The 15,290-nt window shown below is 44.1% G+C and overlaps 1 protein-coding gene across 2 annotated transcripts; it reads left to right on the forward strand.

The window, feature by feature from the left end:
* Positions 1-6,713: 6,713 nt before the first annotated feature.
* Positions 6,714-11,513, forward strand: LOC147624309 (polyamine oxidase 2-like). Of its 2 annotated transcripts, XM_086819292.1 has the most exons (10): positions 6,940-8,116; positions 8,486-8,595; positions 8,766-8,854; positions 9,007-9,120; positions 9,248-9,335; positions 9,682-9,767; positions 9,878-9,980; positions 10,068-10,165; positions 10,371-10,800; positions 10,894-11,513. In XM_086819292.1, the coding sequence occupies exons 1-10, from the start codon at positions 8,074-8,076 to the stop codon at positions 11,203-11,205; spliced, it is 1,473 nt and encodes a 490-aa protein (XP_086675418.1). In that variant the 5' UTR covers positions 6,940-8,073; the 3' UTR covers positions 11,206-11,513. The 2 variants fall into 2 exon arrangements, with proteins under 2 accessions (XP_086675419.1, XP_086675418.1); XM_086819293.1 differs by lacking the exons at positions 6,940-8,116; positions 8,486-8,595 and adding an exon at positions 6,714-6,931.
* Positions 11,514-15,290: the final 3,777 nt, after the last annotated feature.

A 15,290-nucleotide genomic window follows, 5' to 3' on the forward strand; every position in this document is an offset into this window, starting at 1 on the left:
CATCCGTACTTGGTTATACCCACCATTGAAGCCAAGAAGGAGTCTGTCTCATGCCCAGCTACTGCAAGGAATCTATGAATGGTAGCGAAAACAGATCCGATATGGTGGAGGCGTTCAGCTTGCGATAGTCAATGTAGACCCTCAGTTTCCCATTCTTCTTCCGGGGCAATGACAATTGGTGAAAGCCATTATGCCTTTGTCCATTGGATAGATGAACCCTACTCTTAGCAGCTTGTCAAGCTCCTCCTTCAGCGTAGTTGGGGTTTATTCTATGTCTGCTCTGCCGGATAGGAGCTACATGCTCTTTTAAGTTGATCTTGTGTTGGTAGAAGCTAGGATCAATCCCCTTCATGTCTGAGTAATTCCAGGCGAGCACATCTTTGTAGGACTTTAGTAATTCCAGGAGCCTTCCTCTAAATTCCTGATTCAACTGGGCATTGGTTTTGACTGTTTTTGGCTCTTGGTCATCCCCTAGGTTACTTCTTCGAATTCATCTTCCTGGACTCTGATGTTTCGCTTTTTGATTTGGGCTTCCTCCTACTTGAGAGCCATCATAGCCTTTTCCTACCTACCCTGTAGTTTTTCCACACGGTCCTGAGTGTTCTCCTCCTATTCCTTTGCGCTTTCTTCATCTAGTAGCACTTCAGGGTGAGCCACCAAGACTTCTGGATCATATCTTTGCACAATCCTTTCTATATCCACCTCAAATAGTGACAGTAGATCTAGATTTTCCTTCATGATCTACTCTTCTTCGTCGTCTTCTACCCCTTCCAGGTAGTTTAGGCCTTCTACATGCAGCAGTTGGCTGCCCAGATTCAACTTGTCTTTTCCTGCGAGAGCGACGATCGAGTTGTATACTTTCTTTTTCCCTCTCTTGATCGTGATCTTGTCCGTATCCCATTTGTGCTTTATCCTTCCACTTCTGAGCCATGGTCTTCCCAAAAGCATGGGATATGCACAACCTGCAATCTCAATCATTTTTAAGGACTATGAACACGGTAGTGAACATGCATCTTGCAACTTCTATTTGATCTCCCCTGATTATTCCAATTGGTCGGACTCTTCTCTGGTCAGCCATGTGAATCTGGAATAGAGCTGGCTGCATGTCCGTGATACCTAGATTTTTAGCCAGGCTATCTGATATTATGTTCACTCCTGATTCTCCATCTAGAATGACCCTTGTCACTATCTGCCCTCTAATCTTGATGGTTACTTATGGAACGGACATGTCACAGTCCTGGACTGTTTCCACACTCCTGCATTTTGCTGCCAGATTTTTCGGTTCCTACAAGGGCATCTACACTAGTTTCTCATTTGGTATTATGGCTTGAAGCAGCTTTTGCCTATAATTGGGAACAAGATTCACCATTTGGTCATTTGTGATGTTCAATTTCATTTTGCTGAGATCCTCCCACAAGTCATATTCCTTCACAAATTTGCTGCTTTTTTCCTTGTCAGTGGGGTGGCCATATGGACCTTGGCCTCTGTACATTCTTCCTTCTTCCTCTTTTGCTTTCCTTTCCTTGTCCTGACTTTCCCTTGTTAGTTTTCCTATTTGGATTCCTTCCATTTCCTTTTTTGAGGCGCTTCGCCTACTATTCAGGGCTATAATAGGCTCCAGTTGGCATTTCAGCATCCGTTCTTTGGTTGCTCTACCATTGCACACTAGGTTCTTTCCTGCTCCAATTTCTTCCCTTTTCTTGATCAGGTTTGTCCTGTCCAGATTTTCCTCAAAATTCTCTCCTAGGGGCGGGCTTTCCTACATTGTCCTCACCATCCCTTGTGTACTCTACACCAACTTGGTGATTTGTTCATGGACTCTCTACTGCCCTGCCCACTGTTATGGCTTCTGTTTCTATTCCGAATCTTATCACAACCATCACCTTCAATGGCTTTTCTTGTTCTTTACCTGCCCCATGGTCCACTTTTACCATGTTTACAGTTGCACCAACTCATGTTGGGTTCACCTCCCTTTGCAGCCTTGCCTCTTACAGTTCCTGCTGATGGCGTTGAAATATGGGGCAGTCATTTTGTCTATGTCCTAGACCATTGGAGTGGAAACAAGCTCCCCTTGGCCCAAATCTACCACCTTCTCTTCCATACGGTCTATTTATGTGAGGTCTTGTGGTGACTTGGTTGACGGGGCTTGCTGGCTCCCTTTCCATCACCCCCAGATTCCTATTTTGAGTATTGTAGAAACATGTTTCTGCACCGTGATTGTTCCTCCTACAGATAGTGCATATCAGCTGAGTGTTCTTTAACTAGTACTCCTCCTTCATATGCCTCTTGCATTCCTGCTGATGGCGTTGAAATATGGGGTAGTCATTTTGTCTATGTCCTAGACCATTGGAGTGGAAACAAGCTCCCCTTGGCCCAAATCTACCACCTCCTCTTCCATACGGTCTGTTGATGTGAGGTCCTGTGGTGACCTGGTTGATGGGGCTTGCTAGCTCTCTTTCCATCACCCCCGGATTCCTGTTTTGAGTATTGTAGAAACATGTTTCTGCATCGTGATTGTTCCTCCTACAGATAGTGCATATCTGCTAAGTGTTCTTTAACTGGTACTCCTCCTTCATATGCCTCTTGCAGTTCCTGCTGATGGCGTTGAAATATGGGGCAGTCATTTTGTCTATGTTCTAGACCATTGGAGTGGAAACAAGCTCCCCTTGGCCCAAATCTACCACATCCTCTTCCATACGCTCTGTTGATGTGAGGTCATGTGGTGACTTGGTTAACGGGGCTTGCTGGCTCCCTTTCCATCACCCTCAGATTCCTGTTTTGAGTATTGTAAAAACATATTTCTGTATCGTGATTGTTCCTCCTACAGATAGTGCATATCTGCTAAGTGTTCTTTAACTACTCCTCCTTCATATGACCTTGATTATTACACCTTGTGCATCAAACATCTGGTCTGAGTCCGGATCATGCGTGTCCTCCAAAAATCTTGGCTAGGGCGGCCTTTAGTTCTTCTTGAACATCTGGTCTGAGTCCGGATCATGCGTGTCCTCTGAAAATCTTGGCTAGGGCGGCCTTTAGTTCTTCTTAAACATTTACTACCTGGTTCCTGCCTTTCTTTTTCTAGGGCTTTCCCTCTTTGGCATCCGACTCCTGATTGGACTCTGATTCTGAGGTGTCTTCTTTGAAATCTGATTCAAAAGTTTCTTCCTCCTTTTATCCTTCTTCTTCTTCTTCTTCTTCTTCTTGGGGTTGTTGATTGTTTGCTTCAAGATCCCCTCAGCTCTGGTAGCTCTTGCCACCACTTGTCTGGAGATTTTCCCTTAGTCCTCTCACGAACCATTGGCTCAGCGTGGCTGGAGCAGGTCGGTAAAGCTGATCTATGTGCATTAGTAGTGCTCGAAATTCACTTGCATAGTCCTCTGTTGGCCTCTTCTTCTGAGTTAGCCTCTATAGCTTTTCTAGCACTTCTGTTATGGTCTTGTCTTTCCTGAATCTTTTTAGGAAGGCTTTCTTGAATTCTTCAAATGTATGGAAGTGCTCTAGACAATACTATGCATACCAGCTGGTGGCCTTGCTACCTAACCAATGTTGTTGCAAAATACTATGTCTTTTGCGCAACGGAGCTCTGGTGGCCCAAGAATGTGGTTTTGAAGGCGAAGATGTGGGCATTTGGATCCTCCTCGCTCTTGAGCTTGAACTTAGGGTACTTGAGAGACATCCTTCCTATAGCTGCTACTTCTTCTTCTTCCTGAGCTTCCTGCCTCCTGTTTTGTGGCTCCTGGTGATCTCCTTCTTGATTTATTAGTGGTTCTTGAATCTATTGTTCCAGAAGCTAGCGTGGAATCCCTTCTAGGAGTCTTCTTGGACGATGTAGTTATCCTTCGTGTTCCAGAGCTTTGGCTTATTTGCGGGCGGTGTTGCATTGCTCTTTTTGAACTACCTTCATTCTCCATGCATACTCCATTGTTCTCTTATGACTCTCTCTTGAACATTCCTAACACCTTTCCAGATCTATTTCAACTAGCTTTACTCTACTAACTAATTGTGCAGCAGGACTGACCTAGAACTAACCTCTATCTTCCTACTCCCCTACCTGGCGTACTAGTTCCCCAGTAGGATTGCCAAAAGTGTTGGTGTTTGGTCAAGACCCAGCACTTACATGGTTCCAGACCACCTAGTCAGTTCGGAGGAGTAACAAATGTAGCAATAAGCCAACACGAGGATGTTGAGCCACCTGTCTACCTAAGCGCGGGGAGATTGATTATGAATGCAAAGCGGGTTAGTTCCTAGGGATATCGTGAATCCAGACATTATTCCACCTTCCCTTTTTATATAGTGCTAGCTCTTCTAAGTGACAATTAGATGAGAGGAACATATATATTCAATGGGTCCTCTTAGGCCTTGTCCATCCCATCGTAACAACGTAAACTTGGGAAAGACATTTGTGCGTTGTGCTCATGATGACAGTAACTACTCCCACCTCTCTTTCCATCCAATCTTTTGAATCCTCTTTGTCTCACATCACATCCATGCCTCCAATGATATACAACCCATCCATTCTTCAAATCCACCCTTTTTCGTCTAGCTTCCATTTCTTTATAAATTGGGGAGTTATATTCCTTTAGGAGAGTCAATTAAATTAGGAGAATTTAAGATGATAGTTTTGAGTTAGAAGTACTTCTTGGGTTATTTTTCCACAGCCTTAGAGGATACAATTCAAAATATTTACGAAAGAGGCTTCTCAAGATTCAAGCCCAAAAGTAGAGTGAATTGCTATAATTTTTCATAATATATAAGGGTACCATCCTTGATAAAGAATGTCTTAATAAAAAAGGTGGAAAGTTGAGTAGTTTAGACACATTTTCCATGTTATGCTAGATTATTGATGGCATAACCCTTGATAAAAATGATCAAGAAGACATCTCATATGTATTTGCATTAGAAAGGAGTTTTTTTGGGTCTCTCTTTAGAGATGATGAGTAGACACATCTCTCGATCAAGGGACAATATGAATTTTTTCTAGAAGTTAAGTCGAATGTTAGTTTATTCGAAGACACAAAACTATTCATTGTGCTACTATACACAAACGTGTAGAATTGTTTATCCAACAAGACCTTGATGCGCATATATATAATGTTTTTTTTGTGTGTGTGCATGTGCACTTGTTTGCTTCCCAACAATAAATAACTTTGCATGTATATGTGTGCACATGGCCATGCATATACCACACGCACTTGTGCATGTGGCTATGCATGTGCACACTCATATGCCAAAGTTGTTTGCACACACATAGGCATGCAAGAATAAAAAATGCATGCACCAACATGCACTCAAACACTCTCTCATTCACATAAGCACGTGCAATGCATGAAAATGATGATTTGTTGCATAACTAGAGTCAATCACAAGAAAAATTCAAGTTTCATTGTGTAGCTAGCTACCTATGTGGCTGCTAAGGTATCAGTGCTAACTCACTTCGATCAAGACAAACTTAAGATACACGTTTTAGATCATTGGATTGCTTATACGTGTGAGTAGAGACGAACAACGTGACTAGATACATTGGATAGATACAAAGTGCAGATTCCAAAGAGAATATTAAAAGCCAATTTTACGCTCATGCTCATGCATAAGTGAAATGCTTTGCAAAAAAAAAAAAAACTAGTACTTTACACTACTCTTGCAAATCCTCTCCTAGAAGATGAATTTTAACTAATTTGAAAATCATTGTGCCCTTTTATGTGCTAGAGTGCAATATAACTATAGGTGCTATCACCGACCTTTATATGTATTCATGCAACTATGTTACAAGTGCTAAATGCAAATTGGGTATGAGATGATGAGCACAAACAGACCACCCTAAGTTTCGCCAACCAACAAAGAAAGCATTGATAGGAGATAGATAGTCTTGCTTGTCAATTCCAAGGACAAGGTTGTTTGAGCCACCAAATTAGAATAAAGAGGCAATATAATGCGTGTCCACCATGGACATAATGGTAGGAGCTAACAAGGATCGTGGACAAGTAATATCTCGCTTATCTAGCATGACCACAATGGTAGGAGCTAACAAGAATGGTGGATAAGCAATATCTTGCTTGTTCACCATGGCCACCATGGGAGGAGCCAAGGAGCATGGTGAAAGCTTTATGGGGAGCTATTATGAACATAGACGGCATGTGGGGATGCCCTCAAGGTCATTACATGTATATTCCAACATGGCTTCTATGTTCATAAAATGATAGTGAGCCCTTACAAATATGACCTACAAAAACTATGGATGTTTATCTTTAATTTTAGCCTGTAAAAATACACACTAATGATGTTTGCTTCTAGGAGTGCCATCACCTCCTATAAGCACTCTCTCTTGTCCACCTTTGACATCCTTGTGCTCCCATGACACCCAAAAGTGTCTAGTTGTCAATCATTTCCAAGCTCAATGCTTGTGAAATTTGCTTCGCCGGTGAGCTCTAGCCCTAGTGGTAAACAAACCTTTCTCACCACCCAAGTTTACTTGGCCAATTGCGTTAAATACAACTTGGCCACCATAAGCTTCTTTTGTTTTGGCTTGCTTGCTGTGGGAAAAGCCCCTAACACCCTTTATGTTTGAACTTTGCACTAGTATAGTATAGTATGATAAATAATAATAGATAGTGAACTTCAAAAAATTATTAAGGGCAAAGCCATCACTAGGGTTTAGTCTGCCCTATCAAAATTTTGAACAAGCAAAACAAAATGGGCCGTCTAGAGAGAGAAGGGCTGGGGGTGGGCACCATAGCTAAGGATTTTGAGCCTCGCAGGGATCGCCCGGACTCTTTGCCTTTTCGCTCTACTACTGTGCGTGTGTGGCGTCGGGGAGCTCTGTGCGCAACTGCCGTATGGTCAGGGCGGGGTCGGATAGTAGCAAAGCATGCGGATTTCTGGTGGCCCAAACTCTCATCTCGATATCTGCTATAAAGCCGACCAGCCTCACGAGGTATGCTCAAACACACATACGCTCTCTCTCTGTGTGTGTGTCCCTGCCTGCCTGTATCCCACCATCGCTACCGGCCAGCCCCTTTTTTCTTTCTTTTGTCTTCATAAACCGCTCCACCCTCCATCCCCACCATCACCCACATTTTCCTGCGTTAACCGTTTCGTCACTACACTATTTAAACCCTAGATTTCGCCCCATCATTCATTGCCCCTCATCATTTTTATTCCATTTGGGCTTTTGGCCTCTCAATCTCTCAGCCGATTATAGTCTCTCAGCAATTTGAGCTTATTTGGGCTTGTGGGTTGTTAGTCTCTCAGCAATTCACTCTTATTCGGGCTTGTGAGTGGTTGCTCTCTTAGTAAATTTATCTTATTTGGGCTCGTGGGCCGTCAAGCCTCTCAACAATTTTAGTCTTGTGAGAACCCCATTTGGGCTTGTGAGTTCCCTTCTTGTGGCTGATTTTGATTATACTCTCTTGAGCAATCCATTGCATTTTGGCTTGTGGGCAAACCTTGATTATATCTGGTCAAGCATTTCTATGCCATTTGAACTACTGTTCCTCATCACTACCTGTTTAGCAATATCACTGCATTCTGGCTTGTGGGCAAACTTTTTCAAAACATTTAGCTACATTTGGGCTTGTGGACAATCCTGACAATATCTTTTCAAACAATTCAATCTCATTTTCACTTGTGGGTGATTCCGATTGCATCAAATCAAATCCCATTTTGGCTTTTGGTTGATCCAAAGCATACTCATTTAAACACAATTCTGTGTTCTATAGCCATCAAATCTGCCCATAAACCAGGATTGGGGAGTTTTCAATGTGGTTAGCAGCCTTATTCCTCACGTGGCTATAATTTTTGTGAATTTTTTTCTTTTGCGAAGTTCAAACATTGGTCCATCCTTATCGAAATCGTGAAGCAGCATTCTCACTTCATATTGAGCCATTCACAGTTAGTAGCCATACGTATGCCAAAGACACGATCCCCCCCTTTTGTCTTGCTGCTTGTTCACATCTGCATGAGCCACTGCAAATACCGGAAATTGTATTTCATTCTCATTCTTGATTTTAATCTTAAAATCTGTCCGGAAAATCCTTCTATAACAAGGCTAGACAAACTTTTACTTGTTTTGTCATTATGGCTCCTTCAACAAAGAAACCATTTATCTCCTTTGAGCCTGGTGAGTAAAAGCTAACATGAAATTACTGCGTATTTCACAATATACTAATTGATTCCTTTAAAAAATGGCTGACTGCATTTGTCTGTAATGTGATATCTCATCCACTTTTATGCATTTGGGCATTACAATGCCTTTCTGACACATGAGCCTGCCAATGAGTTGTTTCTAAATAAGAGTGGCTTCACAACATGGCAGCATGTCTGGGCCCGCCAGCTTATTGGGTACCCCTTAGGCTGCCCTACTCAGATGCAACTGCAGCCTCAGGATGTTGCATCTTTTTTGACCTGGGTGTGGGGTTGGACAAATGTTGTGAAGCCTAAGTCATTCACGGATTGAAGATGAATTCAATTTAATGGGCTGGATGTGCAGCCATTCGAAACTTGAGGCAAAACAGGAGCTCTTCTCCCTCAGTAATTATTATCGGAAGTGGGATTGCAGGCCTTGCAGCTGCGCAGACACTCCAAAATGCATCATTTAAGGTTCATAATAATTTGCTAAAATTGATTTTGTTTACTTAAAATTCTATTTTGCAGTTCAACCAATTCGATCTTTCAAGTCTTGCATTCAATGGTGGAAAGTTTGTTTTGTTTGAGAGTAGGAGCTACACACAGGCCACACACAGTACACTGATTTGAGGACATTTGGTCAGGTTGTGGTGCTTGAATCCCGGGACCGGATTGGGGGCCGTATCTTCACAGATTACACATTTGGGTTTCCCGTTGATATGGGAGCATCTTGGTAAGTTTTCTTTTTTGTCTTGAATTATGTGATGTTTTGTTTTGAAGCAAAAAACTAGCATGAGAGACCCCACCTCCTCACTTACAATTGGGCAAGCCTTCATCGGCATGTCCGAGATGGATTCTCATCTTTGGTGCAATTCCTCAATATAGGTTACATGGAGCAAGTTCAAAGAACCCATTGGCAGCTACCATAGGAAGGTTACGACTTCCTTTGTATAAGACAAGTGGTGACAACTCTGTTCTTTATGATCATGACTTAGAAAGGCAAGTGCTAGTTCTTCTAATGTACACGTACATCTTTCCACTCCTCCCTCAACATTTGTGAAGACTCCTTCAATTTGCATTTTGAAACCAAGTTGCCAACAAAGGTTTTTTTGGGGTATGTTTACAGCTATGCCTTGTTCGACACAGATGGCCATCAAGTGCCATCAGGACTGGTAGCTGAAGTTGGAGAAGCATTTGAAGCTCTCCTAGAGGAGGTATGTATGGGTTCTGTTTGACCATTTAAAACAATATATCAAAAGTTTAAGTTTGGTTTCTGCTCATCCATGCTCAAGGATTCCAAATTGAGGAAACTTAGAAGAAATAAAGCACCCTTCCCCAATACCCTCCCACCCCACAACCCCCTTCCCCCCCACCCGCGCTCGTCTGCGCAGCATCAGCTGGCAGTGCCTGCAACCATTGCATGCAGTTGCAGTGCGCAGTCTCCTGCATGTTGGCCCCCTGCTGGTGCCCGGCAGTCCCCTCCTTCCTCTCTCTCTCCCCCTTTCCCTCCCTCCTCCTTCTTACCTTTTTATACTTAGAACTTGTTTTGCCTTCATGCAGACACGAAAATTGAGAGCTGAAGTCAAGGATGATATCTCTGTATTAAAAGCATTTTCTCTGATTCTAGATAGGCGACCAGATTTGAGGTGAGCAGTTGCACTGTTTGAATTTTCAGCCTATGCATTAATAAACTTTGCTTTAACACACTATCAATTATCTACTTAATTTTGGGATAAACTCATGGCCTAATGGACAGGCTAGAGGGGCTAGCTCAGAAGGTCTTGCAATGGTACCTCTGTAGGATGGAGGGCTGGTTTGCAGCAGATGCAGATAACATTTCTGTGCATTGTTGGGATGAGGTAGATAAATGGCAATCATTTGTCGTCTTCTTTCCAGGTTTTCAAACTTGAGAAGACATCCATTAAGCTTTTATTTTTGGCTGCCAGGAGGAACTCCTAGAGGGTGGACATGGGCTGATGGTCAAAGGATACTCACCTGTTGTACATGCTCTGGCCAAAGGCATTGACATTCGACTGAATCACAGGTTCCAACTTACTCTTAAGCTGGTTATGGAACCATGGATAGATGGGCAATCTTGGTGGTCCAACTGCCGGCCACTCCCACAAGTGGGAGTGTTCTGTAACCAGCCTTATCCTTCTTTTGTCACATTAATGTTTATGTTCATGTAGAAATGGATATCATATCTATCCAGTAAGGTTCTAAGGTTTTATTTGGTGTTATGTGGGCAGAGTAACAAAGGTTTCTGGCCATTTCCATGGTGTCCAAGTAGTGACAGAGGATGGGAGAGTTTTCAATGCGGATGCAGCAGTTATTACTGTGCCGCTAGGTGTGCTTAAGGCAAACGTGATAAAATTTGAACCTAGGCTTCCGGAATGGAAAGAAGCGGCAATTGCCGACATGGCTACTGGGAATGAGAATAAGATTGCATTGTGTTTTGAGAAGGTGTGCTGGCCGAACGTTGAGTTCTTAGGTGTTGTGGCCTCCAGCTCATATGGTTGCAGTTATTTCCTCAATCTCCACAAGGCCGCGGGTCATCCGGTTCTTGTGTACATGCCTGCTGGACGGCTTGCTAACGACATCGAGAAGATGTCCGATGAAGCGGCTGCCCAGTTCGCATTTATGCAGCTCAAGAAGATTCTGCCTGACATAGCTGAACCTGTAAAACTCTTGATCTGCACCATTGTACTTGTCCATCTTTTTGCCTTGTTGTACGTCTTCTCATTTTTGTGTTCTTTATTTGGCATGTTACAGCTACAGTGCCTGGTCTCACATTGGGGATCCGATTTAAGCTCCTTGGGCTGCTACAGCTACTCGGCTGTTGGGAAACCTCATGATTTGTATGAGCGCATGCGCAGCCCAGTGGATAATCTGTTCTTTGCAGGTGAAGCTACCAGTTTAAGCTACCCAGGCACAGTTCATGGTGCATTTTCTACGGGTCTCATGGCAGCTGAAGACTGCAGGAGGCAATTCATGGAACAGTTTAGAGATCTGGCATTGTTTCAGCCAGTAGCGGCAGAAGACGTTCCAAGCGAGATGATACCTCTCCAAATCTCGAGATTGTGACATACCCTTATACAGGAAAACAGTAGGAAAAGGTGAGAGGCCATTTAGTTGGTGCCACATCACTATGCCATATAACAGCAAGAATTCTCACTCTTATCTGCCCTGGGCACAAGCTTTGGGCAGTACTTGATTTCTAGTTTAGTTTGAGGTTTTTCAAGCCCTTGTACCACCTCTACACGTGTCCTAGTGGTTTAAGTTCCTTATTGTTGTTACTTGAACCTAAGGATCTATCTGCTGTTTTTGATTTGGATTCTTATTGATGGCTTTCATGAAGAATATACTATCTTTATTGTTGCATGGACTTATGCAAGATTTGATGTGTTGCTTTTAGGAATGATATCTTGTACATAACCCTCCTTACAATTATTAAGTGATTCATTAATTATTGCACTCCTAAATCAGAATTGTCTCTGTACGTTTCAAAATGTCCCTGCACAGTGCAATGCTTATCTCCAGAAATGATAACGATTGAAAGCAGAAGAGTCAGACATGAAATGCAGCACATAGTACACAGGTAATTGTGAAAAAAGATTGTTAGGTGTCGGTGGTACTTGTGTTTGTGGCACCAGATTACAGTCTCAACCATAGCTTGAATTGTGTTAGTTGTCCAAGTAAGGTTGGGTGTACATATCATGTACTTTGAAAGCTTGAAAACATAATGCGGCTTCCTTGGTAAGCAGTAAATCATATGGAGACAGGCTGTCAAGAAAAGAGCTTAGGTTTTGCAGCTGCCTTCGCCAACTTGGCATGAAGGTGAGCTCATTAGAGGGTTGATACAGGTATAACCAAGGTAGTGAAGCTGTGAACTGCCTGGCGGTAAGATTCTGAGGGGTCAGAGTTTACATATCTGTTGGGGTGGAATGGTAGGGTTCAGTGTACAGTACAGAGCATTGGCCCATTATCATTTTAGTGAAGATTTATGCAGGGTGTCAGAAGAGGTTTTGGTGTGGTTGGTAAGAAGAGTGTACTGGGTTGTGCTGGTTGTATATCTATCTGAGTTGGCAAAGAGTCAGCTAAGAGAGCCATGTGAAGACAGGCATTGGAAATAGAGTTATCAAAGGCGTCCAAACAGAAGGCAGTTCCCATAATTGACGACGGGTCTGATGGTAAAATAGCTTGTAGGCCAGAGGCCTGGGATTGAGAGATGAAGGTGATAACACCTAAATCTGTCCTAAGCTAGGACCCATTCCCTAGTGGAATGAATGCCTTAACAATGAGCACAAGGTCCCCTTTTATAGAACCTTTCCAAGTTTGGCCAACTGGCTAGTTCCACGACCATAAAGCTTTTAACGCTACCCGACTGCTGTAAATGCTGGCCGCCTGCACTCCAGTCTACACACTCTTCAGCGCTTGCAGCCGACACACACTTCTGGCACTGCTGACGTCAGCCGACAGTCCTTTTTGGCAGCCGACAGCTTCTTCCTGCCTTGCTCCAAGTCTTGCTCCAGTTTCACTGCCAAAAAGTGCCTTGTGCTCCATCATCCTGACTCTGCTCTTTATCTGGCTGCCTCTTCTAGATCTAGCCCTGAGAATGTCCATGGCATCTATGATGCACATGACATCCCCCTCTGCTAAACTTGATGACGGGATTCCAACCTACTCTTGGATGACTCATCATCCCAATTCTGTCCCGAAGTCCCTCTGTCATCATCCATCCCTGGCAAACCTTTTTCTCTGAAAACCCGGCCTGTTCTCCAAACCACTCCGTCTTTGATGAAGATCTATGCATCGGTTTTCCTCTAGTCCACAATCCATTCGTGCCCTGACTTTGAACACCGTCTTGGTCTTCTTTCCTGAGAAATAAGTCTGACACTCTCAGATCACCCTTGGAGGATCAACCTCCCTTGGGACCGTTGCCTGAGAACCATCTGGCTCACAGGATTGCCATCCCCTCTGGCAATGTGGAACACCACCAACAAACCTCCTGGGAGTTCTTCCCGATCTGTGTTCCTTGCCTTGGGCTTTGAATCCGTGTACTTTCCTGTACCTTGGACCTGCACACCACCATATGGGACTGAATCAGTGTTTAGCTTTGCTGAGCCTGATGCTCTGATACCAATGTAACATGCAGATGCTCTGGGAGTCTTCTTTCACTCTTGAAAACCATCTGATGCAAAAACGCAGATATAGAGAGAGAGTAGAGAGAGAGAGACGTGCTGGAAATTCAGTATATTCTATGGTACAAAAAGGTACCTAAATCTGCAGCCATGGGCTGCCTTACATAAAAGGTGATAACACCTAAATCTGTCCTAAGCTAGGACCCATTCCCTAGTGGAATGAATGCCTTAACAATGAGCACAAGGTCCCCTTTTATAGGACCTTTCGAAGTTTGGCCAACTGGCTAGTTCCACGACCATAAAGCTTTTAACGCTACCCGACTGCTGTAAATGCTGGCCGCCTGCACTCCTGTCTACACACTCTTCAGCGCTTGCAGCCGACACACACTTCTGGCACTGCTGACGTCAGCCGACAGTCCTTTTTGGCAGCCGACAGCTTCTTCCTGCCTTGCTCCAAGTCCTGCTCCAATTTTCACTGCCAAAAAGTGCCTTGTGCTCCATCATCTTGACTCTGCTCTTTATCTGGCTGCCTCTTCTGGATCTAGCCCTGAGAATGTCCATGGCATCTATGATGCACATGACATCCCCCTCTGCTAAACTTGATGACGGGATTCCAACCTACTCTTGGATGACTTTCATCATCCCAATTCTGTCCCGAAGTCCCTCTGTCATCATCCATCCCTGGCAAACCTTTTTCTCTGAAAACCCGGCCTGTTCTCCAAACCACTCCGTCTTTGATGAAGATCTATGCATCGGTTTTCCTCTAGTCCACAATCCATTCGTGCCCTGACTCTGAACACCGTCTTGGTCTTCTTTCCTGAGAAATAAGTCTGGCACTCTCACATCACCCTTGAGGATCAACCTCCCTTGGGACCGTTGCCCGAGAACCTATCTGGCTCACAGGACTGCCATCCCCTTTGGCACTGTGGAACACCACCAACAAACCTCCTGGTAGTTCTTCCCGATCTGTGTTCCTTGCCTTGGGCTTTGAATCCGTGTACTTTCCTGTACCTTGGACCTGTACACCAGCATATGGGACTGAATTAGTGTTTAGCTTTGCTGAGCTTGATGCTCTGATACCAATGTAACATGCGGAAGCTCTGGGAGTCTGCTTTCAGCCCTAAACACTCTTGAAAACCATCTGATGCAAAAACGCAGATATAGAGAGAGAGTAGAGAGAGAGAGAGACGTGCTGGAAATTCAGTATATTCTATGGTACAAAAAGGTACCTAAATCTGCAGCCATGGGCTGCCTTACATAAAAGGTGATAACACCTAAATCTGTCCTAAGCTAGGACCCATTCCCTAGTGGAATGAATCCCTTAACAATGAGCACAAGGTCCCCTTTTATAGGACCTTTCCAAGTTTGGCCAACTGGCCAGTTCCACGACCATAAAGCTTTTAACGCTACCCGACTGCTGTAAATGCTGGCCGCCTGCACCCCAGTCTACACACTCTTCAGCGCTTGCAGCCGACACACACTTCTGGCACTGCTGACGTCAGCCGACAGTCCTTTCTGGCAGCCGACAGCTTCTTCCTGCCTTGCTCCAAGTCCTGCTCCAGTTTTCACTGCCAAAAAGTGCCCTGTGCTCCATCATCCTGACTCTGCTCTTTATCTGGCTGCCTCTTCTGGATCTAGCCCTGAGAATGTCCATGGCATCTATGATGCACATGACAGACACTTCCCCACCAAGCAAGCAGAACTAGCAAAAAGGTGTCTCTAAGAAGGGCAACTCCAGTAAGGGGAGGTTGGCATCCCACCATCTCTTCAAGGAGAAGCTCTGAGCTTAAATCAAAGCTGGACAGTGCTTTATCTGTGACCAAATTGGCCATGTTAAGAAGGATTGCCCCAGGCACCAGCAGAAGGGGGAAGTGGGTTACATAGACTGTGCAGGACTAGCAGAACAACATTGCGCAGGACCTACATCTTGCAAGTGGGTTACATAGACTGCACAGGACTAGCAGAACAACACTGTGCAGGACTTGCACAATTCGACCTAAAGGCTTAACCAACACAGCGGTACACCGG

This window comes from Cibotium barometz, chromosome 25 (assembly GCF_041138505.1).
Source record: "Cibotium barometz isolate CiBa-2024 chromosome 25, ASM4113850v1, whole genome shotgun sequence".
Taxonomy (NCBI): Eukaryota; Viridiplantae; Streptophyta; class Polypodiopsida; order Cyatheales; family Cibotiaceae; genus Cibotium; species Cibotium barometz.